This window comes from Salvelinus alpinus, chromosome 15, assembly GCF_045679555.1.
Source record: "Salvelinus alpinus chromosome 15, SLU_Salpinus.1, whole genome shotgun sequence".
Lineage (NCBI taxonomy): Eukaryota > Metazoa > Chordata > Actinopteri > Salmoniformes > Salmonidae > Salvelinus > Salvelinus alpinus.
Window position 1 is genome coordinate 23598260 of NC_092100.1, and position 27066 is coordinate 23625325.

A 27066-nucleotide genomic window follows, 5' to 3' on the forward strand; every position below is an offset into this window, starting at 1 on the left:
GGCAGCATTCGCGTGAAACTGAAAGCGCGAACCACTGCTTTTAACCAGGGCAAGGTGACCGGAAGCATGACCGAATACAAACAGTGTAGCTATTCTCTCCGCAAGGCAATCAAACAGGCTAAGTCCCAGTACAGAGACAAAATCGAGTCGCAATTCAACAGCTCAGACACAAGAGGTATGTGGCAGGGTCTACAGTCAATCACGGATTACAAAAAGAAAACCAGCCCCGTCGCGGACCAGGATGTCTTGCTCCCAGACAGGCTAAACAACTTTTTTGCCCGCTTTGAGGACAATACAGTGCCACTGACACGGCCCCCTACCAAAACCTGCGGGCTCTCCTTCACTGCAGCCGAGGTGAGTAGAACATTTAAACGTGTTAACCCTCGCAAGGCTGCAGGCCCAGACGGCATTCCCAGCCGCGTCCTCAGAGCATGCGCAGACCAGCTGGCTGGTGTGTTTACGGACATATTCAATCAATCCTTATCCCAGTCTGCTGTTCCCACATGCTTCAAGAGGGCCACCATTGTTCCTGTTCCCAAGAAAGCTAAGGTAACTGAGCTAAACGACTACCGCCCCGTAGCACTCACTTCCGTCATCATGAAGTGCTTTGAGAGACTAGTCAAGGACCATATCACCTCCACCCTACCGGACACCCTAGACCCACTCCAATTTGCTTACCGACCCAATAGGTCCACAGACGACGCAATCGCAACCACACTGCACACTGCCCTAACCCATCTGGACAAGAGGAATACCCATGTGAGAATGCTGTTCATCGATTACAGCTCAGCATTTAACACCATAGTACCCTCCAAACTCGTCATCAAGCTCGAGACCCTGGGTCTCGACCCCGCCCTGTGCAACTGGGTCCTGGACTTCCTGACGGGCCGCCCCCAGGTGGTGAGGGTAGGTAACAACATCTCCACCCCGCTGATCCTCAACACTGGGGCCCCACAAGGGTGCGTTCTGAGCCCTCTCCTGTACTCCCTGTTCACCCATGACTGCGTGGCCATGCACGCCTCCAACTCAATCATCAAGTTTGCGGATGACACTACAGTGGTAGGCTTGATTACCAACAACGACGAGACGGCCTACAGGGAGGAGGTGAGGGCCCTCGGAGTGTGGTGTCAGGAAAATAACCTCACACTCAACGTCAACAAAACAAAGGAGATGATTGTGGACTTCAGGAAACAGCAGAGGGAGCACCCCCCTATCCACATTGACGGGTCAGTAGTGGAGAAGGTGGAAAGTTTTAAGTTCCTCGGTGTACACATCACGGACAAACTGAATTGGTCCACCCACACAGACAGCGTTGTGAAGAAGGCGCAGCAGCGCCTCTTCAACCTCAGGAGGCTGAAGAAATTCGGCTTGTCACCAAAAGCACTCACAAACTTCTACAGATGCACAATCGAGAGCATCCTGTCGGGCTGTATCACCGCCTGGTACGGCAACTGCTCCGCCCACAACCGTAAGGCTCTCCAGAGGGTAGTGAGGTCTGCAGAACGCATCACCGGGGGCAAACTACCTGCCCTCCAGGACACCTACACCACCCGATGTCACAGGAAGGCCATAAAGATCATCAAGGACAACAACCACCCAAGCCACTGCCTGTTCACCCCGCTATCATCCAGAAGGCGAGGTCAGTACAGGTGCATCAAAGCAGGGACCGAGAGACTGAAAAACAGCTTCTATCTCAAGGCCATCAGACTGTTAAACAGCCACCACTAACATTTAGCGGCCGCTGCCAACATACTGACTCAACTCCAGCCACTTTAAAAATGGGAATTAATGGAAATTATGTAAAAATGTACCACTAGCCACTTTAAACAATGCCACTTAATATAATGTTACATACCCTACATTACCCATCTCATATGTATATACTGTACTCTATATCATCTACTGCATCTTGCCATCTTTATGTAATACATGTACCACTAGCCACTTTAAACTATGCCACTTTATGTTTACATACCCTACAGTACTCATCTCATATGTATATACCGTACTCTATACCATCTACTGCATCTTGCCATGCCGTTCTGTACCACCACTCATTCATATATCTTTATGTACATATTCTTTATCCCTTTACACTTGTGTGTGTGTATAAGGTAGTAGTTGTGGAATTGTTAGGTTAGATTACTTGTTGGTTATTACTGCATTGTCGGAACTAGAAGCACAAGCATTTCGCTACACTCGCATTAACATCTGCTAACCATGTGTATGTGACTAATAAAATTTGATTTGATTTGATTTGATTTGAAATCACTGGGGAAAGCAAGAAAGGAAAAAAAATGTGCGTTGTTTGCTGTATAACCTGTTACTTCATACTGTATGCCTTGCCACTGTGATATATAGGGCTAAGGCCAAGACAATAACAAGACACAGTGGCAGAATAAACTCATTCATATGTTTGTTTCATCACAAAACCGTAGAGCAACATCTGTCCGGTGAAGTCCACAAATCCTATTGCATGTGTCAAACAGTTACATGACCTACAGCATGGTCAAGAAAGTTAATGTTTCCAACATTTTCGGACGACTAAACAACTACTGATTTAGAGTTACTGCAAGTCGCGAAGAAAACAGGTGCTGCATCCACTATTCCATCACTGTTTCAACTTCAACATTTCAACATGATCTAATCACCAATGCTTTGTCTAATACAGTGACAACTAAAAGATACCAAAAACGATTTAGTCCAATCAGTAAGCTAAATATGATGTGTCTGTCCATGGTACTGATTTCTCTCTGTGTGTGCGTGCATGGAAATAGAAAAAGCATGTTGACCCACACTACTTGTAGAGAAATGAGTAGTGTGAGTCTTTCATGTTGCTAAACGGTCTATGACTCTGTAATACAGTTAGCGACGATTGTAGCATGTAAATCTTGGTGGGGCAAAAGAAAAGATGTGGGATGCATGTCAGCAAAGGCCCAACACAACACTAAACAATACATTAATTGCACTATAACAGTGACAAACGGTGCCCACAAACGGCCTACATAAAGCTGTCCCAACAGCAGTCCCAATATCTTACCACTGCTACACCTGGCTATCAGCGGAGCCTTGTCTGGCAGTGAAACAGTTAATTTAGCCTAATTTACTGCCTTTTTAAAAAACATAGCTGATATGGCTGACTTTTTTAAACAAATGTGGTTTCTAATGCCAATTGAGATAGTGTCACGCCCTGACCTTAGTTATCTATGTTTTCTTTATTATTTTGGTTAGGTCAGGGTGTGACTAGGGTGGGTATGCTAGTTTTGTCTTGTCTAGGGTTTTTGTATATCTAGGGGTTTTGTAGGTCTAGGTATATATATGTCTATGGTGGCCTGATATGGTTCCCAATCAGAGGCAGCTGTTTATCGTTGTCTCTGATTGGGAACCATATTTAGGTAGCCATTTTCCCTTGGGTATTTGTGGGTTCTTGTCTATGTGTAGTTGCCTGTTCAGCACTCATTTGTATAGCTTCATGGTTCGTTTTGTTCAGTGTTCATTCTTAGAATAAAGAAGAATGTACGCATACCACGCTGCGCCTTGGTCTCCTCCTTTTGACGGCCGTGACAGAAGAACCCACCATAAAAGGACCAAGCACCGTGTTAAGGAGGAATGGACCTGGGAGGAGATTTTGGACGCAGGCTGGGGAGTATCGCCTTCCGAGGGAGGAAATAGAGGCAGCTAAAGCGGAACGGCGATATTACGAGGAGAAATACCAACGAGGTAGGCCACAGAAACCCCAAGAAGTTTTTTTGGGGGGGCACATAGAGCCAGTCAGGGAGTCGGATGAGGAGTTCGACGCACGATTCTGGAGAGAGGTGCTAGCATGGAGAGCGCTGCAGAGCGGGCATACTGGGGAGTGTGTGACTCGTCAGACACCGTGTTACGCAGTGATGTGCACGGTGTCTCCAGTTTGCATTCATAGCCCGGTGCGCTCTATTCCAGCTCTTCGCACTTGCCGGGTTCAAGTGAGCATTCAGCCAGGACGCATTGTGCCAGCTATACACTCAAGATCTCCAGTGTGCCTCCACAGTCCAGTACGTCCTGTGCCTCCTCTCCGCACTCGCCCTGAGGTGCGTGTCCTCAGCCCGGTACCACCAGTTCCGGCACCACGCATCAGGCCTCCAGTGCGCTTCCACGGTCCAGTATGGCCTGTGCCTCTTCCCCGCACTCGCCCTGAGGGGTCTCCAGCGAGGGTCTCCGATCCGGGGCCTCCGGCGATGATCCGCAGTCCAGAGCCTCCGGCGATGATTCACTGTCCGGATCTACAAAGGCAGAGGGTTCAGTGTAAAGAGGGGGGGGGGGGGGGGGGTCCAGAACCAGAGCCGCCACCGAGGGTAGATGCCCACCCGGACCCTCCCCTATAAGTTCAGGTTTGCGGTCGGGAGATGCGCCAGGACCATTCACAGCTGAGCTCACTCAGTTCAGGTCAACGCTGATTGGCTCTTATTATTATATTATTTTTATCAAGGGAGGCCAAAGGCTCTCTGGTTTCCCTTGCATTCAGTGCTACAGGCGACAACAATGTCATACTCTTTTTGACCAGACAGCATCAGATAGATGCTTTCTCTGGTGATACATTCAACCTGTTGCGAATTGAAGGACATTAAACACAGAGATACGAAAGACACACTATTCTGTGGAAGCCTGGCTTCCCTTGGTATCCATGAATACATGCCACTGGTTGCACCGCCCCACCCCCCAACTTTTGCCCTCAAAACAGTCTGAATTCATCAGGGCATGGCGTTCCACAGGGATGCTGGCCCATGTTGACTCCAATGCTTCCCAAGTTGTGTCAAATTGAATTGATGCCCTTTAGGTGGTCGACCATACTTGACACGCACAGAAAACTGTTGAGTATGGAAAAACCCAGCAGTGTTGCAGTTCTTGACACAAATCGGTGCTCCTGGCACCTACTACCATACCCCGTTCAAAGGCATTTAAATCTTTTGTCTTGCCCATTCACCCTCTGAATGGCACACATACACATTCCATGTCTCAATTGCCTCAAGGCTTAAAAATTCTTCTTTATCCTGTCTCCTCCCCTTCATCTACATTGATTGAAGTGCATTTAACAGGTGAGATCAATAAGGGATCATAGCTTTCACCTGGATTCACCTGGTCAGTCTATGTCACGGAAAGAGCAGGTGTTCTTAATGTAGAGTCACATTTGTTGAAAGTAAGGAGTAGGGGTAGAATTAATTAGTTGAGCGTCTACTAACTGATTTTTCTGGTTTTCTTAAAGAGACGTGGTGTGTGAGGAGACATCGCTGTGGCATGGACAGAACTGACATATGCAGGGATGGACAGGTCAGAAGGTAACATGTCCATGTCTTCTCCTAAACTCAGTCTAACCTCTGAATCTGACCCCTCTGAATGTATTCAAAAATTATTCTTATCTGTGTTTAGCTACTGGGTAGTTTATTGATGTTAATGAACACAAAATATGAGCCGTAATCCTTTGCCATGACTTTGTATCATGTAGTATTTTGTTGGTTACTATTTCTAACTGTGTCATAACTCTTGCTTTGTATATTCTACTTTTCTCAACTCTAAAGGAGATTTGTAACATATGTGATTAATGTCCCTTAAACCAAAATTAAGGATAAGGAAAATATTGCAGTCTTTAGGATCAAAGGTTGATTAGCAAATTAATATGAACTACTTTCATTCCCAGCCTGCATGCTGGATTGTTTATTTACAACGTAAGTCTAAATCTTTGCTTTTGCCTGTGTGTATTGGTGTATTGAGCTTGCCATTAACACATCAAATGCCCTTGGTAAGCTGATGAAACAGGCGCTTATTTTTAATTCCCCAGATATCCAACACCTCACCTCCCCAGTGACACGCATATCCTAACTCATCCTCTCTCACATTAGGGGATAGTTAAGGTTGGTTAAAACCAGGGATCATACCTTCTCTCCAGACTGAGAGGTGCCAACACAGAGGATTAGAAATCTCTCTGGGGCTTGATACACAGTTGATACACAGTTGATACATAGTTGATACATAGTAGATACATAGCTGATAGATAGTTGATAGATAGTTGATACATAGTTGAAACATAGCTTTAAATGTTTTATTTAACCTTCATTTAACTAGGCAAGTCAGTTAAGAACAAATTCTTATTCATAGCTGATACATAGTTGATACATAGGCTGATAGATAGTTGATACATAGTTGATAGATAGTTGATACATAGCTGATAGATAGTTGATACATAGCTGATAGATAGTTGATACATAGCTGATAGATAGTTGATACATAGCTGATAGATAGTTGATACATAGCTGATAGATAGTTGATACATAGGCTGATAGATAGTTGATACATAGTTGATAGATAGTTGATTCATAGCTGATAGATAGTTGATACATAGCTGATATACAGTTGATACATAGTTGATACATAGGCTGATAGATAGTTGATACATAGTTGATAGATAGTTGATACATAACTGATAGATAGTTGATACATAGCTGATATACAGTTGATACACAGTTGATACACAGTTGATACATAGCTGATAGATAGTTGATACATAACTGATAGATAGTTGATACATATCTGATAGATAGTTGATAGATAGTTGATACATAGTTGATAGATAGTTGATACATAACTGATAGATAGTTGATACATATCTGATAGATAGTTGATAGATAGTTGATACATAGTTGATAGATAGTTGATAGATAGTTGATACATAGTTGATAGATAGTTGATAGATAGTTGATAGATAGTTGATACATAGCTGATAGATAGTTGATAGATAGTTGATAGATAGTTGATACATAGTTGATAGATAGTTGATACATAGCTGATAGATAGTTGATAGATAGTTGATACATAGTTGATAGATAGTTGATAGATAGTTGATACATAGTTGATACATAGGCTGATAGATAGTTGATACATAGTTGATAGATAGTTGATACATAGCTGATAGATAGTTGATACATAGCTGATATACAGTTGATACACAGTTGATACACAGTTGATACATAGCTGATAGATAGTTGATACATAACTGATAGATAGTTGATACATATCTGATAGATAGTTGATAGATATTTGATACATATCTGATAGATAGTTGATACATAACTGATAGATAGTTGATACATATCTGATAGATAGTTGATAGATAGTTGATACATAGTTGATAGATAGTTGATAGATAGTTGATACATAGTTGATAGATAGTTGATAGATAGTTGATAGATAGTTGATACATAGCTGATAGATAGTTGATAGATAGTTGATAGATAGTTGATACATAGTTGATAGATAGTTGATACATAGCTGATAGATAGTTGATAGATAGTTGATACATAGTTGATAGATAGTTGATAGATAGTTGATAGATAGTTGATACATAGTTGATAGATAGTTGATACATAGCTGATAGATAGTTGATAGATAGTTGATACATAGTTGATAGATAGTTGATACATAGCTGATAGATAGTTGATACATAGCTGATAGATAGTTGATAGATAGTTGATACATAGTTGATAGATAGTTGATACATAACTGATAGATAGTTGATACATAGCTGATAGATAGTTGATACATAGCTGATACATAGTTGATACATAACTGATAGATAGTTGATACATAGCTGATAGATAGTTGATACATAGCTGATAGATAGTTGATACATAGCTGATAGATAGTTGATACATAGGCTGATAGATAGTTGATACATAGGCTGATAGATAGTTGATTCATAGCTGATAGATAGTTGATTCATAGTTGATAGATAGTTGATACATAGCTGATAGATAGTTGATACATAGCTGATAGATAGTTGATACATAGGCTGATAGATAGTTGATACATAGGCTGATAGATAGTTGATTCATAGGCTGATAGATAGTTGATACATTGCTGATAGATAGTTGATACATAGGCTGATAGATAGTTGATACATAGGCTGATAGATAGTTGATACATAGTTGATAGATAGTTGATACATTGCTGATAGATAGTTGATACATAGGCTGATAGATAGTTGATTCATAGGCTGATAGATAGTTGATACATTGCTGATAGATAGTTGATACATAGGCTGATATATAGTTGATACATAGGCTGATAGATAGTTGATACATAGGCTGATAGATAGTTGATACATTGCTGATAGATAGTTGATACATAGGCTGATAGATAGTTGATACATAGGCTGATAGATAGTTGATACATAGTTGATAGATAGTTGATACATAGCTGATAGATAGTTGATACATAGCTGATAGATAGTTGATACATAGGCTGATAGATAGTTGATACATAGGCTGATAGATAGTTGATTCATAGCTGATACATAGTTGATACATAGCTGATAGATAGTTGATACATAGCTGATAGATAGTTGATACATAGGCTGATAGATAGTTGATACATAGTTGATAGATATTTGATACATAGCTGATAGATAGTTGATACATAGGCTGATAGATATTTGATACATAACTGATAGATAGTTGATTCATAGCTGATAGATAGTTGATACATAGCTGATAGATATTTGATACATATCTGATAGATAGTTGATACATAGCTGATAGATAGTTGATACATAGCTGATAGATAGTTGATACATAGCTGATAGATAGTTGATACATAGCTGATAGATAGTTGATACATAGCTGATAGATAGTTGATACATAGCTGATACATAGTTGATACATAGGCTGATAGATAGTTGATACATAGGCTGATAGATAGTTGATACATTGCTGATAGATAGTTGATACATAGGCTGATAGATAGTTGATACATAGCTGATAGATAGTTGATACATAGGCTGATAGATAGTTGATACATAGGCTGATAGATAGTTGATACATAGGCTGATAGATAGTTGATACATAGGCTGATAGATAGTTGATTCATAGCTGATAGATAGTTGATACATAGGCTGATAGATAGTTGATACATAGCTGATAGATAGTTGATACATAGGCTGATAGATAGTTGATTCATAGCTGATAGATAGTTGATTCATAGCTGATAGATAGTTGATACATAGCTGATAGATAGTTGATACATAGCTGATAGATAGATTATACATAGCTGATAGATAGTTGATACATAGGCTGCAGTGTGTGTGTTTAGTTTAGTTTATTAAGATCCTCATTTGCTACTAATCTTCCTGGGATCCACATAACAAATACAAATACATGATAAAGTACAGAACAGACAAGAACAACATCAGATATTACATTCAATTCAATATAAATGTGTGTGTGTGTGTGTGTGTCTTTGAGTCTCTGTTGTGTCTGTGTGTGGATCTGAAGTGCAGCTGTAACGGATGTGAAATGGCTAGCTAGTTAGCGGGTACGCGCTACTAGCATTTCAATCAGTTACGTCACTTGGTCTGAGACTTAAGTAGGGTTTCCCCTTGCTCTGCAAGGGCCGTGGCCTTTGTGGAGCGATGGGTAACGATGCTTCGTGGGCGACCGTTGTTGATGTGTGCAGAGGGTCCCTGGTTCGCGCCCGTGTTGGGGCGAGGGGACGGTCTAAAGTTATACTGTTACATTGATGCTGTTGACCCGGATCACTGGTTGCTGCGGAAAAGGAGGAGGTTGAAAGGGGGGTGAGTGTAATGGATGTGAAATGGCTAGCTAGTTAGCGGGTACGCGCTACTAGCATTTCAATCAGTTACGTCACTTGCTCTGAGACTTAAGTAGGGTTTCCCCTTGCTCTGCAAGGGCCGCGGCTTTTGTGGAGCGATGGGTAACGACGCTTCGTGGGTGTCAGTTGTTGATGTGTGCAGAGGGTCCCTGGTTCGCGCCCGTGTCGGGGCGAGGGGACGGTCTAAAGTTATACTGTTACACAGCCACTGCCAGGCTCTGCCACACTGTGGCATACTGATCACGATAGAGGTCATTAGAATGTTAATGTCAGAGAGGAGTGTGGAGTCTGGCATATAGCTTCTCTGTGAAAACGTAACTGTGCTCTAAAGTTAAGAAGATTTTGTGGTTATGTACAATAGACATGTTTGTGCTCTGGTTCATGCCCTGTGTTTCATAGTCATGCTAAGTTGTGTGTGAATCTTTTTCTATGTGTTTACTGATACGGCTGACTGTAGGCTTCCTGTATTTCATATAATACTCGTTTTAATATTGACCAACAGAGGGTTCTCTTTTATTGAATTGATCTTGCTGTGGAAATGTTGGCTGGCAGCCTGACTGTGTTTGCATTTATTCTTATAATGGACTTATAATACTGCCATGCTCAAGAATGACTGTGTTTCATAATCACAAAAAGCATATGGGCGGTGTGAACTGACTTACATGATAGACGTAAAATTGTCTAGACAGAATAGCACAGTATATATCATTAATATTTCAATACTGTTACTTAGTACTTTACTTGCAAACAATACTACGTTACTTTAAATACAGGTCAGGAACAACCAAAGACACAGTTAAGTAGTTAGTTAATATTTTATTATAAATATTAGAATACGTTTTGTATTTACAATGATCGTTGTATGAAATATAGAATTTGAAAGTAAAATAAATGAGTTATATTAACATATAATGACTCTGTAAATCGAAGTAAAAGTTAATTGACTGGACACTAGATTCTCTTGATGAGGACATCTGTTACATCCAGAAGTCTTGAGCAATGTTTTGATAATGGTCATCTTTGCTGTATACCTAAAGAAAAAAAATTGTAATTAGTTTACTGGTTCAAATAGGATGTCTAATTCCATTGAATATGGGACATCATCAAACTGGAACACTGCAGTGAATAATCACTGGTAGTACAGAGACAAAATCCAGTGTATCACTCACCATATAAATGGACAATTATTTAAACACCTAGTTGTAACTTACACGTATATTGAATCTGTGCTTTATTGAAATGTGTAGTGGATGGATAATCAGTGTACATACCGGACTTGACTGTGCAGTCTCTGCATACACCGGCGATTCCAACAGAGAATCCATACTTGAGTTGATAACGTCGTCATAAGCACACATCTCACTGCTGATTGGGTGTCTCTCCATCCCAGTCGTATTGTGTAGTGGGTACGTGGACGTGGACGTGGCTGTGTGGTGGAGGGTCTGGTGCTGCCCTGCTAGTCTCCCTATCTCTTCCTCCTCTCCCCAACAGTTCCCTGAGGAGGAGGGGTTGAACTGGCACACCTCTTGTTGAGGTGATATGTGGTGTCCTGATGCGTTGAGGTTCAGCTCCTTCCTCTGGCACAGAGCCTCCTCGCTGAGTCCCAGCTGGGCAGACAGGTGGGAGATGTAGCTGATGGTGAGGCGCAGCGTCTCGATCTTGGTCAGAGTCTGTTCAGGAGGAGCCACAGAGGGGGGCAGGTAGGTTCTGAGGTGGTGGAGGGCTTTGGTCAGGTCTCTCATCCTCAGCTTCTCTTTCTCGCTGGCACTCTGTCTCTGCTTGCTGGGGTTCTTGGAGCAGTTCTTTCTAATCCTCCCTCCAGAGAGTCTTCCTTCGTTGCTGGAGGACGGGGAAGCGGATGCCTTGGCTCCCCCAGAGTATGTTGACCTGTGAGGTCCTGTGGCGGTCCCCCGAGGTAGCCAGGAGAGGGAGAAGTCCATGCAGGAGGTCGGGGAGATGATACAGGTCTCTGGGGAAGAGAGGTTATAGATCTCAGAGTCTGAACTGGGATAACTCCAGTGGTACTGCACACCAACACCATAGTTGCTGAGTAGAGGAGCAGAGATATCCATGCTGTGTCCTGTATGTTGAGCAGTAGGACTGAACTGAAGAGCTTGGCCTGTGGGCTGGTCATTCGGAGAGCCTTGGTTTTATGCAGGAGTCTGAGGTGTGAAGTGACACCTCTACAGACCCTCTCAGACCATCATCATGGCCTCCCAGAGCTCCTGGACAGAGAGAGTCGCCACCAGCAGTCCTCTGCTGGGAAAAAATACAACTAATGCTGCTCAGAGAGTGACGTGTCACATTTGACCCCTCACCAAAACAATAAACAATTTCTCTCTTATAATGTTTTTACCATTGTGGCCTCCATAGTCATCTGTCTTTGTCCCTCATGAGTTACATCAGCTAATCAGCTAATGATTTGAATAACACCACTGTTAATATTCTTTCATTCAGACCGTAGTGGTTCAGAGGCTGAATATTCTGATTGACTGCTTTAATTTTTCTCAAACACATTTTATACCTCCAAACACATTTTGAAAATGATATCCATTTGTGTGCGTAAAGACAAATTATTAAAAAGACTACAATTAAATAAAATATTATTTAAAATTTGTATTAATTGTTTAATATAGGTACAGTGCCTTCAGAAAGTATCCACACCCCTTGACTTTTCCACATTTTTTAATTTAAAATGAATTACATATTTATTTATTTTGTCACTGGCCTACACCCAATACCGCATGATTAATTATGTTTTTTCGAAAACTTTTACTAATTAAGTACAAATTTAAAGCTGAAATGTCTTGAGTCAATAAGTATTCAACCCCTTTGTTTGGCAAGCCTAAATAAGTTCAAGAGTAAACATGTGCTTAACAACTCACATAATAACTTGCATGGACTCACTCTATGTGCAATAATAGTGATTAACATTATTTTGTAATGACTACTACTCTGTACCCCACACATACATTTACAGTATATGCAAGGTCCCTCAGTCGAGCAATGAATTTAAAACAGAGATTCAACTACAAAGACCAGGGAGGTTTTCCAATGCCTCAAAAAGGAGGGTAGCTATTGGTAGATGGGTAAAAAAAATAAACTGACATTAAATATCTCTTTGAGCATGGTGAAGTTATTAATTACACTTTAGATGGTGTATCAATACACCCAGTCACTACAAAGACACAGTAGTCCTTCCTAACTCAGTTGCCAGAGAGGAAGGAAACCGCTCAGGGATTTCACCATGAGGCCAATAGTGACTTTAAAACTGTTACAGAGTTTAATGGCTGTGATAGGACAACAACATTGTCGTTACACCACAACACTAACCTAATTGACAGAGTGAAAAGGAAGCCTGTACAGAATTTAAATATTCCAAAACATGCATCCTGTTTGCAACAAGGCACTAAAGTAATACTGCAGAAAATGTGGCAAAGCAATTCACTTTTTGTCCTGTATACAAAGTGTTATGTTTGGGCCAAATCCAATACAACACATTACTGAGTACCACTCTCCATATTTTCAATAATAGTGATGGCTGCATCATGTTATGGGAAGGCTTGTAATCATTAAGGACTGGGGAGTTTTTCAGGAAAAAAAAAATGGAATGGAGCTAAGCACAGGAAAAATCCTAGAGGAAAACCTTGGGACCACGCAGCCGTCATACTGCTCAGGAAGGAGACGTGTTCTGTCTCCTAGAGATGAATGTACTTTGGTGCGAAAAGTGCAAATAAATCCCAGAACAACAGCAAAGGACCTTGTGAAGCTGCTGGAGGAAACAGGTACAAAAGTATCTATATCCACAGTAAAACGAGTCCTATATCGACATAATCTGAAATGTCGCTCAGCAAGGAAGAAGCCAGTTTGCAACTGGACGGTTTGCAACTGGACATGGGGACAAAGATCGTACTTTTTGGAGAAATGTCCTCTGGTCTGATGAAACAAAAATAGAACTGTTTGGCCATAATGACCATCAGTATGTTTGGAGGGAAAAGGGGGGGCTTGCAACCCGAAGAACACCATCCCAAACGTGAAGCACGGGGGTGGCAGCATCATGTTGTGGGGGTTCTTTGCTGCAGGAGAGACTGGTGCACTTCACAAAATAGATGGCATCATGAGGTAGGAAAATGATGTGGATATATTGAAGCAACATCTCAAGACATCAGTCAGGAAGTTAAAGCTTGGTCGCAAATGGGCCTTCCAAATGGACAATGACCCCAAGCATACTTCCAAAGTTGTGACAAAATGGCTTAAGGACAACAAAGTCAAGGTATTGGAGTGGCCATCACAAAGCCCTGACCTCAGTCCTATAGAAAATTTGTGGGCAGAACTAAAAAAGCGTGTGTGAACAAGGAGACCTACAAACCTGACTCAGTTACACCAGCTCTGTCAGGTTAAGTTAAACATTTTAAAGGCAATGCTACCAAATACTAATTGAGTGTATGTAAACTTCTGACCCACTGGGAATGTGATGAAAGAAATAAAAGCTGAAATAAATCATTCCCTCTACAATTATTCTGACATGTCACATTCTTAAAATAAAGTGGTTATCCTAACTGACCTAAAACAGGGAATTTTTACTAGAATTAAATGTCAGGAATTGTGAAAAAGTGAGTTTAAATTTATGGTGTAATGTTAACTTCTGACTTCAACTGTATATATATATATATTAAAGGTTTGTAGAGCCTTTACCCACGAAATACTGTATATTGATGAATAAAAAAATACAGTGGTTTTATTAATCCTGAAAGTTGTCATATTCAAGTCCATGAAATATTGAAAGGTGGGAAAAAAGTGTACAATAGGGGTTAAACAATAATCCTATAACTCTACCCTAATTCTCAGTAATAATGGAACTGTATGACAACGATCCAGTCATCGTGAACTGTGCGCCAGGCTCCAGGTTTAACCTGCTACGTGTGGTCTGAGTTCCATAATGATTCAAATAGGCTACATGTCCCAAAGTATTGCTCAAAGTTGACTAATATGGTCCACTAATGCTAACGACCCTCGGTAACAATTTACAAGGACGTGACAGAGGAAAGTAACTTAAACGGAATGGAATAATGCAAAAATACATGAATGTGGCTATTACTCACGGTGGCTCCCGATAGTGGCTAATATTTAACATATTTAATGATACAAAAGATATTTAATGATATAAATTGTAAAATAAACTGGAGAAAAGCCCGGGCATATAATCAAAACGTTCTTAAGCGCATACATCAACTCGACAGGTTCAGTCTTACAGAAGCCTATAGCTTGGTCTCCAAATTTCATCCACACAAATTATGAGGGCACACAATTAGAAATCTAAATAACATAAGTATATTTATAGACTATTTCACTGTGGAAAAGAGACCGCAATACATGTCATGTTGATATGATTTTCAGTTCGCTTCCATATGGCTGGTTTCACATTCGTCTCCAGAGATCATAAGAAAAATGTGTATTGTGTGTATTTGTGTATTGTGTGTATAAAATTTGTATTTACAATCCCCTTCTACAAATGGATTAATCATTCTCTATAGATCTTATGAAGTTATAAATTACAGTTCCATTTACGGGCGCTTAATTCTGGTCATTATAGGGTTTGGTATGTAGATGGGTGAAAAAAATCTAAATTTAATCCATTTTGAATTCAAGCGGTATGAATCATTTCTGAAGGCACTACACATATCGCGTACAGCATGGCAGTTTAAGACCACAACATGAAGAGCCACCAGATCGTAGGGTGTACACTGGTGGTCAGTTTAGAGCAGGGGTAACTCTCTCACAGCCAAGGTGTCACTTGGCACCTGTAATGAGCTCAGCTAAAGACACAGCCACTGTTCTCTGGACTGTGTGAACCAGTAATGGGAAGTCACACCCCACGTGTAACTGGGACTAAAGAGATGATCAAACATAATTAAGGCCTTTCATAGTTTGCTGTGATTGAGAAACATGCTACAGTATGCTGACACTATGAGATAGTATAACGGACTTATTAAATAGTATGCAACAGTCGTTATATTTTATTAATGTTATATTTATTATGTGGATATTTTCACTTTGAAGGACCAGTCCTGAAACCCCTACTAACCCATATATATAAAAAATTACAATATGAGGAATTTCAAAATAGATTGTGATTTTATATGACCAGTTAAAGAACCAATGAGTTGCCCACCTCATGCACTGGGACTGGGGAGGTTTGTGGGGGTTTTCCTCACACAATCATGTTTATAATGAAGCCTGGTCGTGTTAACTCATACACAACCCATCTTGACCCTTGGTGAACATGTCAATATCACTCAATTCCCTCTCTTATATCAAGTAAATGTAAAGTTTCAGTGTGTGGATGGAATATCTAGATAAATAATGTCTAATGCACACTGTAAGCAACCATTTTCAGTTATATGTGACCATATATCTCAATATAACTAACTACAATTTATGATGCACTTTTGAGAGATGAGATACCAAAGACTTGAAAATGCTTGTCACATTTCAAGTATCACAGTTTTACACAATTGCTAAGTGCCCCAAGTAGTGGCTCTCTATAACAGTATGTCATTATTGTGTACATTGTATAATGAAAACCCTGTTTGGTGTCTATACCCAGCTGCCCTAGCCCTGTGTGACCCTAGACTAACACTGGTGGGGGCTAGAGGGGCCTTTGGGGGAGAGCATTGCCGTGGGAAGTAGGAGTGCATAGGGTGCTGCAGCGCACACTGAAAAATCGGAATAAAAATAATGGGCTGTCGTTTCTCTTTAATTATTTGAGCTGTTCTTGCCATAATATGGACTTGGTATTTTATCAAATAGGGCTATCTTCTGTATACCCCCCTACATACTCTACAACAAAGCTTTCTTAGTGTCCAACCAGTTTTCTCTACCCTTAGCCTTGTTATGAACACCTCCAAAACAAAGGTCATGTGGTTTGGTAAGAAAGCTAGAGCCCGAGCTAGCACCTGTCCTGTCCCCTCCCCATGCCCCCAAAACCTTCAGCCAGCTTGACATGGCCCGAGCCTTGCCAGGGGTGCACAATCAGCACTCACTACATCCAGAGTTGTCTAAAGCCGTGAGTCTAGTTCTCGCCATTAGAGCCCTGTTTGGGGTTTTAGAGAAGAGCAGTGATGAATGTTCTCTAGATTCATATTTGTAGCAGTTGACCTCTATTATGTCAGTCAATCAAATGTATTTTATGAAGCCGTTTCTACATCAGCAGTTGTCACAAAGTGCTATACAGATACCCAGCCTAAAACCCCAAAGAGCAAGCAATGCAAATATAGAAGCAAGTGGCTAGGAAAAACTCCCTAGAAAGGCAGGAACCTAGGAATAAACCTAGAGAGGAACCAAGATAGCACGTCCAGTTCAGCAGGTCAGAGTTCCATAGCCACAGGCAGAACAGCAGAATTGGATCACAAGATAAAAAATAAAAAATCTTAACCTTTATTTAACTAGGCAAGTCAGTTAAGAACAAATTCTTATTTACAATGACAGCCTAGGAACAGTGGGTAAACTGCCTTGTTCAGGGGAAGAACAACTGATTTTTACCTTGTCAGCTCGGGGATTCGATCCACCAACCTTTTGATTACTGGCTCTACCTGCCGCTATATATATGTCCTATATAATTGTTAACAATTCTTCATATAATATGCAAACAAAGAAATACGATTTATTCATTGTTAGCATTCTGTCCCAATCTACCTATAAATATTCACAGCTCCCATTTTTACTCTGCTTTTGGACCTGGTGTCCTGATGTTGTCCCTGGTGAAATAAGTTGTTTCACACCTCTGGTAGAGTAAACAGCACCACCCCTCCCCCCCTCTCCAATGCTCTGTTTTGAGAAGTACCCCCCCACTCAAAATAGGTGAAATGATGGGACCCCTGAATGGGTTCTATGCTGACTCAAAACATCTCAACCAAGCGTAAGAGAGCATGTTTCTAATTCAGAATGAACGACTGGTGTGCAGTTCCTCATGTTCCTATTTTACAACTTTCATATCACTGTAGAAACCTGAATCAACCAGGTCTGTCTACCACTCTGTGGCCTATTACAGACTTAATGCCAAGAAGAACAAACCAACCATCGCTCACAGTACACTGATAGATTTATTTGATTCGTTTCATCTTTTCACAGTCACAAAACCCCAAAACAAAAAATGTATGCAAAATATTTTTTTCCACGACAGACAATATTTTGAGATAAAAATATAAAAACAAAGAACAACGTATGGCTTTCTGTTTTACAAAGATGCAGACACAAACATGAATGCACCCAAGAAGTGTATTCATAAGCCAATCCCTTGATAACAGTGATGCTGCAGCTCAAAAAGATGCTTGAGAAAGAAACAAGGTTTTACTGAAAACACAACTTACGGCTCGACAGAATCCTTGCATTCAGTTAAGGCTGATTACTTCCCGAAGCTCAATTGATAACAGGTATTACACAATGTATTGGCAATAATTGTGTATACCTCCATATAATGGTACAGATGTTCTATAGACTAAAGGTAACCAAACCTACACTTTGAAAAAGGATAATTCAACATCACCTTTATTCTTGTTTTGTAGCTTTCTCTATTTTGAAATATGTTATTGTGTGAATATACTGTAGATACAATAAGGATAGTCAAATGCAAAATAGTGTTTCAACAGCAAAGCCTCAGTTTGTGTAACTGTTCGATTGTTAGTATGACAGAAATAATTGGCAAAAGTCTTGTTTTGTATTGGAAAGAAATGCAATTGTCTCCACAATACTTGACAAAAACAGCTAAGAAATGCTTAAACTAACTAAAGTGATTGTTAGTTCAAGCCGGTACAGGCTACAATCCAGTCAGTTATTTACAGTGACACAGACAGTAATCATCATTCAGACTACTTGCTTTTTGACCAACACATGAAAAAGACAGAAACATTACTAACATGCAACTCAGTCAACAGTTAGCAGTAACAGCACTGTGTGCTTCACTGAATCTCCCATCACCAATAAGAGCATTTCCTCCACATATTTTAAAACTTGTTTTTTTTTCATATTCCTATGTGGTACCACTTCAACAGAAAAACTAAAGATGTTGTTGCATAGACAACACAAATAAACCACAGCCCAAGTGAGAAACGGAGAACATTTACATCAAGCACACGAACACACTGTAGGACCAAACAGTTTGCTGAATGAAGTTGCAAGTTAGATTCAATTGGAAAATTGGAATGCAAAAATCTAAGAAGAAATAGATTTATTGTGGTTTGATTGCAGGTGCATATTCAGCAGGATTACATTTTCAGAGCATGTCAGAAAATAAGATTTGAATGGAACGGCCAAATAAGTTATCTCCTCAATTTGATGGAGAATACTGCAGTAAATTGCTGTTGTATGCTGTTCCCTAAGTGGCAACCTACTGAATGTACCTATTGTTGATGGACTATAACCTCAAACACTCAACTAAAGGTAATTATTCAAAAATACAGTATAGATGTGGTGAAGGATATTTGCTGTCCTCCCACTACATACTGTGGGTTGATTGAAACACAAGACGAGAATACATGGAGGGAATGCTACACTACAGTCAATATAGTTTATATTTTGGAGAAAAGTTAGAGTGTTTGAGTTGAGAACTATTCATTAAGGCAGGGCCAAGATTAAAACAACATAATTTTAGCAAAACAAAACAGTACCTGAATTCAAAATGGCACTGGAGAAAGATTCCCTTGACCAGAAATCTGTTTCTGGTTACCAGTCTCCATCAAGAGGTTTACATATTTTCCAATTCTTATCTTGTGTCTCAGGTCGACAATATCGTACATTAATGGGGCAAACTATGGTTTTTAGACCAATAGATAAGGAATTAGAGAAAAATTCCCATTTAGTCCCAATAATAATTTAGATTTTTGGAGTTGATTTTAAAGCATTTCACTCCAAACACATCATAACTAGTGAGACAGAACAGACAATGAAGAACACTGTTAGTTAGCATGTAGTTAAAGGATCTCTATGTTGGTGGAACAAACTCTTGTCAGCTCCAGGTGGTTACAACCAATCTTGCTTAATGCCTGTGTGTCTCAGAGGAACTCCGCCTGTAAAGGTGGCTCCTTGCTCCTGTGACCTTTGACCTCCTCACTGGAGGATCTTCTCCCGGGTCTCGGGCAGCTTGAGGGCCACCAGACCTCCACACACCAGAGCAGTGCAGGAGAGGAGGATGGGGACAACTTTGGTGACCCCCACAAAGGAGGCAAAGATGGAGGTGCCCAGGATGGCCGCCAGCTTACAAAGAGCATTCAACACCCCAAACGCTGTGGCTCTGTGGGAGGAGGTTAGGGACATAGGTTAAATACACCACAGGGGACACAGTGGTGCAGCTGTCTAAGGCACTGCATCTCAGTGCAAGAGGCGTCACTACAGTCCCTGGTTCGAATCCAGGCTGTATCACATCTGGCTGTGATCGGGAGTCCCATAGGGCGGCGCACAATTAGCGCGGTTTTTGGCCCGGGGTAGGATATCATTGTAAATAAGAATTTGTTCTTAACTGACTTGCCTAGTTAAATAAAGATTGAATTTAAATGATTACATTTTACATCCATTTTATTCAGTAACTGATGATAATGGGTTGACATACTTTCAACAGTATAAAGCAAATCATACAATATCATATCAACAATCTATTTCCAATAGGCACAATATAATAAATTAGATGGGCCTAGCTAATACATTCATGTCTGATTTCCAGATTGCTGTACTGTACCTTTTGGAGGCTGGATAAAGTTCCACTGTGATGACCTCAATGCCGTTCCACGCTGCCACGCTGACCCCACAGAACAGACACTGCCAGGCTATGATGGCCGCCTGACTGAAGCTCAGGAACAGGAACAAGGTGCAGCCAGCTGAGATCAGCATGGAGAGGCCTGCAAAGGGAGGAGCAGATTGGGCTCACAGTAGGAAGCAGTGAGCTCAGTGGCACTGGCACATCATGTGCAGAGGGAGATGGAGCCGTGATGTGTGCGGTAAGATTCAATCACACTTCGATGTTCCTTGATCATATTTCAAGGCTCACACCCATATAAAACTCAATGCTCATACTTTTCTCATCTGCCTATTGAAGAGCAGAATGTCAGAACAATAGCTGAGCTGCTGCTATACACTTCATCTACACTTGTCCTACCTGTCCATTGTAAGAACCAATACAGTTAAAATCATAGAAACCTATTACCATTGTACTTTGTCCAATACAGACCAACTCACCTATGATTTTAACCCTGCCTATCTTCTCCATGAACAGAGCTGATATGATGTTGCCGGGTAGAACAGCCAGGGACCCCAGGAAGCTGACCAGGTAGATGAGCACATCGTTCTCCTTGTCGATGTCCAGGTGACAACCCTTCTTATTATGGAGGAATGTGGTGTTCTCCAGCCTACAGTCTATGAACCTTTCCTCATACAGATCTGGAGGAAACGTGACAATGCCAACGATATAACATAAATAGTGTTCGTGGATAAACATTAATGGCTTTGCAATTCTCAGTCCACTGGTCAATATGTACTGTCTGTTTTCAGTGAAATATAGCAACGGTAATTGATGATTTTGAAATGCATTACATACTGCATTGTCATTATACTTCATTCATTCATATTGAGCAGGACTTGATTTTTGCAAAAGTTCAATCTCTGTTTAACCTTTTTTCATTTTGGAAAGTTTCCAAAGGGTTAAACTTGTTAACAATGTGATGCATTGGTTGGCCTACTGTAACACCTCCAGCGGCCCCCACCTGTGTTATAGAAGACAGTGGATCTGATGGTGCAGTTCTCAAACATTGTTTCAGTGGACTCGATGTCCTCAAAGTAACAATCTTCAAACAGTGAATCCTCAAACTTAACAGACTTCATCTGTATGTTGATAAACCTAAAGGGATGGAACACAAAAGCAAGATTCCTGACTTTTTGATGACTTGGCATATTACATGCTAGAATGACAGACAGCACTATCCTTCCTCAATATTGTCTGTATCATTTTGAAATAAATAATACGTGCCATACTTACATAGAATGATATGTTACATTGTGATATTATCAAGAGACATGACAATGATAAATTACTGTTGTAATACAGTATTACTAGGTGTTGCTGTGGTGTAGTACTTAGAAGGGCCAGAAGGTGGAGCATGGACATTACATACTTGTCATTGATGTATTCTCCCTCTCTGTGGATCTGATTCTCCAGGGAGAAGTTGAAGTGGAAGCGTTCTACTCTCTCTCTGTGGAACACCTTGACTTTGGACTCATACTCCTCTTGCTGCAGGTATTTGATCATGTCAGGGAACCACACACCCAGTCCATAGTAACTGAAATACGATGGTATCAGCGTTATTGGACCACAGTAGACAACATTAAAATACAGTATTTTGGCATCCCAAATGGCACCCTATTCCCTATATAGTGCACTGCTTTTGACCAGGGCCCATGGGAGGAATATGGTGCCATTTGGGACACAGCCTGTATCTACAGCTGCACACAGTGTACAATCTTTCCTGTTTAGCATCACATATATTGTACATATACAGTGCCTTTGGAAAGTATTCAGACCCCTTGAATATTTTCACGTTTTGTTACGTTACAGCCTTATTCAAAATGGACTAACAAAAAAATTACATTGTCAGCAATCTACACACAATACCCCATAATGACAAAGCGAAAACAGGTTTTAGAAATTAACAAATTTATTACAAATAAAAAGCAGAAATTCCTTATTACATAAGTATGCAAACTCTTTGCTCAGAGCAAAAAGGTCGAAGGAATTGTCCATAGAGCTCCGAAAGAGGATTGTATCAAGTCACAGATCTGGGGAAGGGTACCAAAAACATTTCAGCAGCATTGAAGGTCCCCAAGAACACAGTGGCCTCCATCATTCTTAAATGGAAGAAGTTTGGAACCCCCAAGACTCTTCCTAGAGCTGGCCGCCCGGCCAAACTGAGCAATCGGGGGAGAAGGACCTTGGTCAGGGAGGTAACCAATAACCCGATGGTCACTCTGACAGAGCTCTAGAGTTCCTCTGTGGAGATGGGAGAACCTTCCAGGAGGACAACCATCTCTGCAGCACTCCACCAATCAGGCCTTTATGATAGAGTGGCGAGATGGAAGCCACTCCTCAGTAAAAAGGCACATGACAGCCCGCTTGGAGTTTGCCAAAAGGCACCTAAAGACTCTCAGACCATGAGAAACAAGATTCTCTGGTCTGATGAAACCAAGATTGAACTCTTTGGTCTGAATGACAACCGTCACGTCTGGAGAAAACCTGGCACCATCCCTATGGTGAAGCATGGTGGTGGCAGCATCATGCTGTGGGGATGTTTTTCAACGGCAGGGACTGGGAGACTAGTCAGGATCGAGGCAAAGATGAACGGAGCAAAGGACAGCGAGATCCTTGATGAAAACCTGCTCAGGACCTCAGACTGGGGCGAAAGTTCACCTTCCAACAGGACAATGACCCTAAGCACACAGCCAAGACAACGTAGGAGTGGCTTCAGGACAAGTCTCTGAATGTCTTTGAGTGGCCCAGCCAGAGCCCGGACATGAACTCGATCGAACAGCTCTAGAGAGACCTGAAAATAGCTGTGCAGCAACGCTTCCCATCCAACCTGACAGAGCTTGAGAGGAACTGCAGAGAAGAATGGAAGACCCCAAATACAGGTGTGCCGGAGGGGATGGCTGCCGTTTTACAGGCTCCTAACCAACTGTGCTATTTTGTTTTGTTTTTTCACATTGTTTGTAACTCATTTCGTACATAATGTTGCTACTACCATCTCTTATGACTGAAAGAGCTTCTGGACATCAGAACAGCGATTACTCATCTGGAACTGGACAAAGATTTTTTCTTTAATGAGTGCAACGCAAAGGATATACTGCTCTGTCAAGACAAGGCCCAAATCCCAGTCATAGGTGTGAAGAAAGACAGAAAAAAGGGGGGAGGAGGACGGGGTGCCTTGTAAGAATTAGACGAGGAGTAGGTTAACCACCACTACCCTCTGTATTATTGGCCAACATGCAATCATTTAAAACAAACTGGACGATGTACGATTAAGACTATCCTACCAACGGGACATTAAAAACTGTAATATCTTGTGTTTCCCCGAGACATGGCTAAATGACGACACGGATAGTATAGAGCTGGCTGGCTTCTCCGTGCATCAGCAGGACAGAGCAGCTACATCTGGTAAGACGAGGGGCGTGTCTATTTGTCAATAACTGCTGGTGAGCGATGTCTAATATTAAAGTATCGAGGTATTGCTCGCCTGAGGTAGAATTCCACATGATAAGCTGTAGACCACACTATCTACCAAGAGAGTTGTCATCTATATTATTCATAGCCATCTATTTACCACCACAAACCGATGCTGGCACTAAGACCGCACTCAATGAGCTGTATAAGGACAAGACAATGCTCATCCAGAAGCGGCGCTCCTAGTGGCCGGGGACTTAATGCAGGCAAACTTAAATCCGTTTTTACCTTATTTCTACCAGCACGTCACATGTGCAACCAGAAGGGAAAAAAACTCTGGACCATCTTCACCCCACACACGGAGACGCATACAAACCTCTCCCTCGCCCTCCATTTGGCAAATCTGAAAATAATTATATCCTCCTGATTCCTGCTTACAAGCAAAAACTCAAACAAGAAGTACCAGTGACTCGCTCAATACGGAAGAGGTCAGATGATGCAGATGCTTCGCTACAGGACTGTTTTTCTAACAAAGACTGGAATATGTTCTGAGATTCATCCAATGGCATTGAGCAGTATATCACCTCGGTCACCGGCTTCATCAATAAGTGCATCGAGTGACCGTATGTAAATTTCTCAACCAGAAGCCATGGATTACAGGCAACATCCGCACCAAGCTAAAGGCTAGAGCTGCCGCTTTCAAGGAGCGGGACACTAATCTGGATGATTATAAGAAATCCCGCTATGCTGTCAGATGAATCATCAAATAGGCAAAGCATCAATACAGGACTAAGATTGATTCCTACTACACCGACTCTGACGCTCGTCGGATGTGGCAGGGCTTGAAAAATATTACGGACTACAAAGGGAAACCCAGCCACGAGCTGCCTAGTTACGCAAGCCTACCAGACGAGCTAAATGCCATTTATGCTCCCTTCGAGGCAAGCTACACTGAAGCATGCATGAGAGCACCAGCTGTTCTGGATAATTGTGTGATCACGCTCTCCGTAGCCGACGTGTGCAAGACCTTTAAACAGGTCAACATTCACAAAGCCGCAGGGCCAGATGGATTACCAGGATATGTACTCAAAGCATGCGCAGACCAACTGACAAGCGTCTTCACTGATATTTTCAAACTCTCGGTGACCGAGTCTGTAATACCTACATATTTCAAACAGACCACCATAGTCCCTGTGCCCAAGAAGTGAAGGTAACCTGCCTAAATGATTACACCCCGTAGCGCTCACGTCTTTAGCCATGAAGTGCTTTGAAAGGCTGGTCATGACTCACATCAACAGCCCCATGCCGGAAACCCTAGACCAACTCCAATTCGCATACCACATCAAAAGATCCACAGATGATGCAATCTCAATCGCACTACACACTGCACTTTCCCACCTGGACAAAAGTAATACCTATGCGAGAATGCTGTTCATTGACTACAGCTCAGCGTTCAAAGCATAGTGCCCACAAAGCTCTTCACTGAGCTAAGGACCCTGGGACTAAACACCTCCCTCTGCAACTGGATCCTGGACAACACATCTGCCACGCTGATCCTCAACACTGGGGCCCCTCAGGGGTGAGTGCTTAGTCCCGTCCTGTTCTCCCTGTTCAGCCAAGCATGACTCCAACACCATCCTTAGGTTTGCTGATGACACAACAGTGGTAGGTCTGACCACTGACAATGATGAGACAGACTATAGGGAGGAAGTCAGTTACCTGGCAGTGTGGTGCCAGGACAACAATCTCTCCCTCAATGTGAGCAAGACAAAGGAGCTGATTGTGGACTTTAGGAAAATGAGGGCCAAACAGGCCCCCATTAACATCGACGGTGCTGTAGTGGAGCAGGTCGAGAGTTTCAAGTTCCTGGGTGTCCACATCACCAACTAAAGATCATGGTCCAAAGACAACAAGACAGTTGTGAAGAGGGCACAACAACAACTTTTGCCCCTCAGGAGACTGAAAAGATTTGGCATGGGTCCCCAGATCCTCAAAAGGTTATACAGCTGCACCATCGAGAGCATCCTGACTGGTTCCATCACCGTCTGGTATGGAAACTGCTCGGCATCTGACCGTAAGGTGGTACAGAGGGTAGTGCGTACGGCTCACTAAATCACTGGGGCCAAGCTTCCTGACATCCAGGACCTATATACTAGGCGGTGTCAGTGGAAGGCCCCAAAAATTGTCAAAGACTCCAGTCACCTAAGTCATAGAGTGTTCTCTCTACTACCGCACGGCAATCGATGCCAAGTCTAGGACCAAAAGGCTCCTTAACAGCTTCTATCCCCAAGCCATAAGACGGCTGAAAAATTAATCAAATGGCCACCCGGACTATTTACATTGACAGCTGGTACTCGCTGTTTATTACCTATGCATAGTCACTTTACAAATTACCTCGACTAACCTGTACCCCCACACATTGATTTGGTACCGGTACCCCCTGTATATAGCCTCATTATTGTTATGTCATTTTCTTGTGTTACTTTTTGATTTGATTCAATATTTTTACTTTAGTTTATTTAGTAAATATTTTCTTATCTACATTTCTTGAACTGCATTGTTGGTTAAGGGCTTGTAAGTAAGTATTTCAAGGTAAGGTCTACACTTGTTGTATTTGGCACATGTGACAGACTCAATGCTGTAATCGCTGCCAAAGGTGCTTCAACAAATTACTGAGTAAACGGTCTGAATACTTACGTAAATGTGATATTTCAGTTTTTTCTTCTTAATGAATTAGCAACATTTGCAGAAAAACTGTTTAAGCTTAGTCATTATGGGTAATTGTGTGTAGATTGATGAGGAATAAAAACAATGTAATACATTTTTGAATAAGGCTATAATGTAACAAAATGTGGAAGGCACTGTATTTACCTGAAGGCCATGGTGAACCAGATGATGGCCATGAACAGTGTACTCAGTCTCAGCTCAGGTCCCAAGAGAGAAGCAACATTCTTCAGCACCTGCAATGAAAACACAGCATAGTGACACATCACATACTAATAGCCTGTTGGTGTTAATGTTGGTCTCATTAGTAATGTGTTTGATTTCAGAACATTTTTGGTCCTACCAGTTTGCACAGAGTGAGGGTCCGGATGGCCCAACGCTGTATAGCCGTCCCTGTGGCACTCTGGATCTCAATGAACTCATCTTCCTGGGTCTTAGGAGCCTTGATGTGTGTCACCTGAGAGGAATGAAATGATGTTCACTTTGTTTCATTATATTATGTGAAG

The 27066-nt window shown here is 41.6% G+C and overlaps 2 protein-coding genes across 3 annotated transcripts in view; both read right to left on the bottom strand.

The window, feature by feature from the left end:
* Positions 1-4113: 4113 nt before the first annotated feature.
* On the bottom strand, positions 4114-11739 carry LOC139539299 (mesoderm posterior protein 2-like). Its single transcript, XM_071342138.1, has 2 exons — positions 10967-11739; positions 4114-4262 (listed from the first exon to the last, which is right to left on the bottom strand). The coding sequence occupies exons 1-2, from the start codon at positions 11709-11711 to the stop codon at positions 4114-4116; spliced, it is 894 nt and encodes a 297-aa protein (XP_071198239.1). The 5' UTR covers positions 11712-11739.
* Positions 11740-17722: 5983 nt separating this feature from the next.
* LOC139539750 (synaptic vesicle glycoprotein 2B-like) overlaps positions 17723-27066 on the bottom strand; it is a 42029-nt gene continuing 32685 nt past the window's right edge. For both annotated transcript variants that reach the window (XM_071342991.1, XM_071342990.1), the window contains exons 7-13: positions 26904-27017; positions 26708-26796; positions 21798-21962; positions 21390-21523; positions 20866-21066; positions 20369-20528; positions 17723-19927 (exon numbers count right to left, since the gene is read on the bottom strand). In XM_071342991.1, coding sequence (XP_071199092.1) covers positions 19744-19927; positions 20369-20528; positions 20866-21066; positions 21390-21523; positions 21798-21962; positions 26708-26796; positions 26904-27017 — 1047 coding nt within the window. In that variant the 3' untranslated portion in view covers positions 17723-19743. The remainder of the gene's footprint in view (positions 19928-20368; positions 20529-20865; positions 21067-21389; positions 21524-21797; positions 21963-26707; positions 26797-26903; positions 27018-27066) is intronic.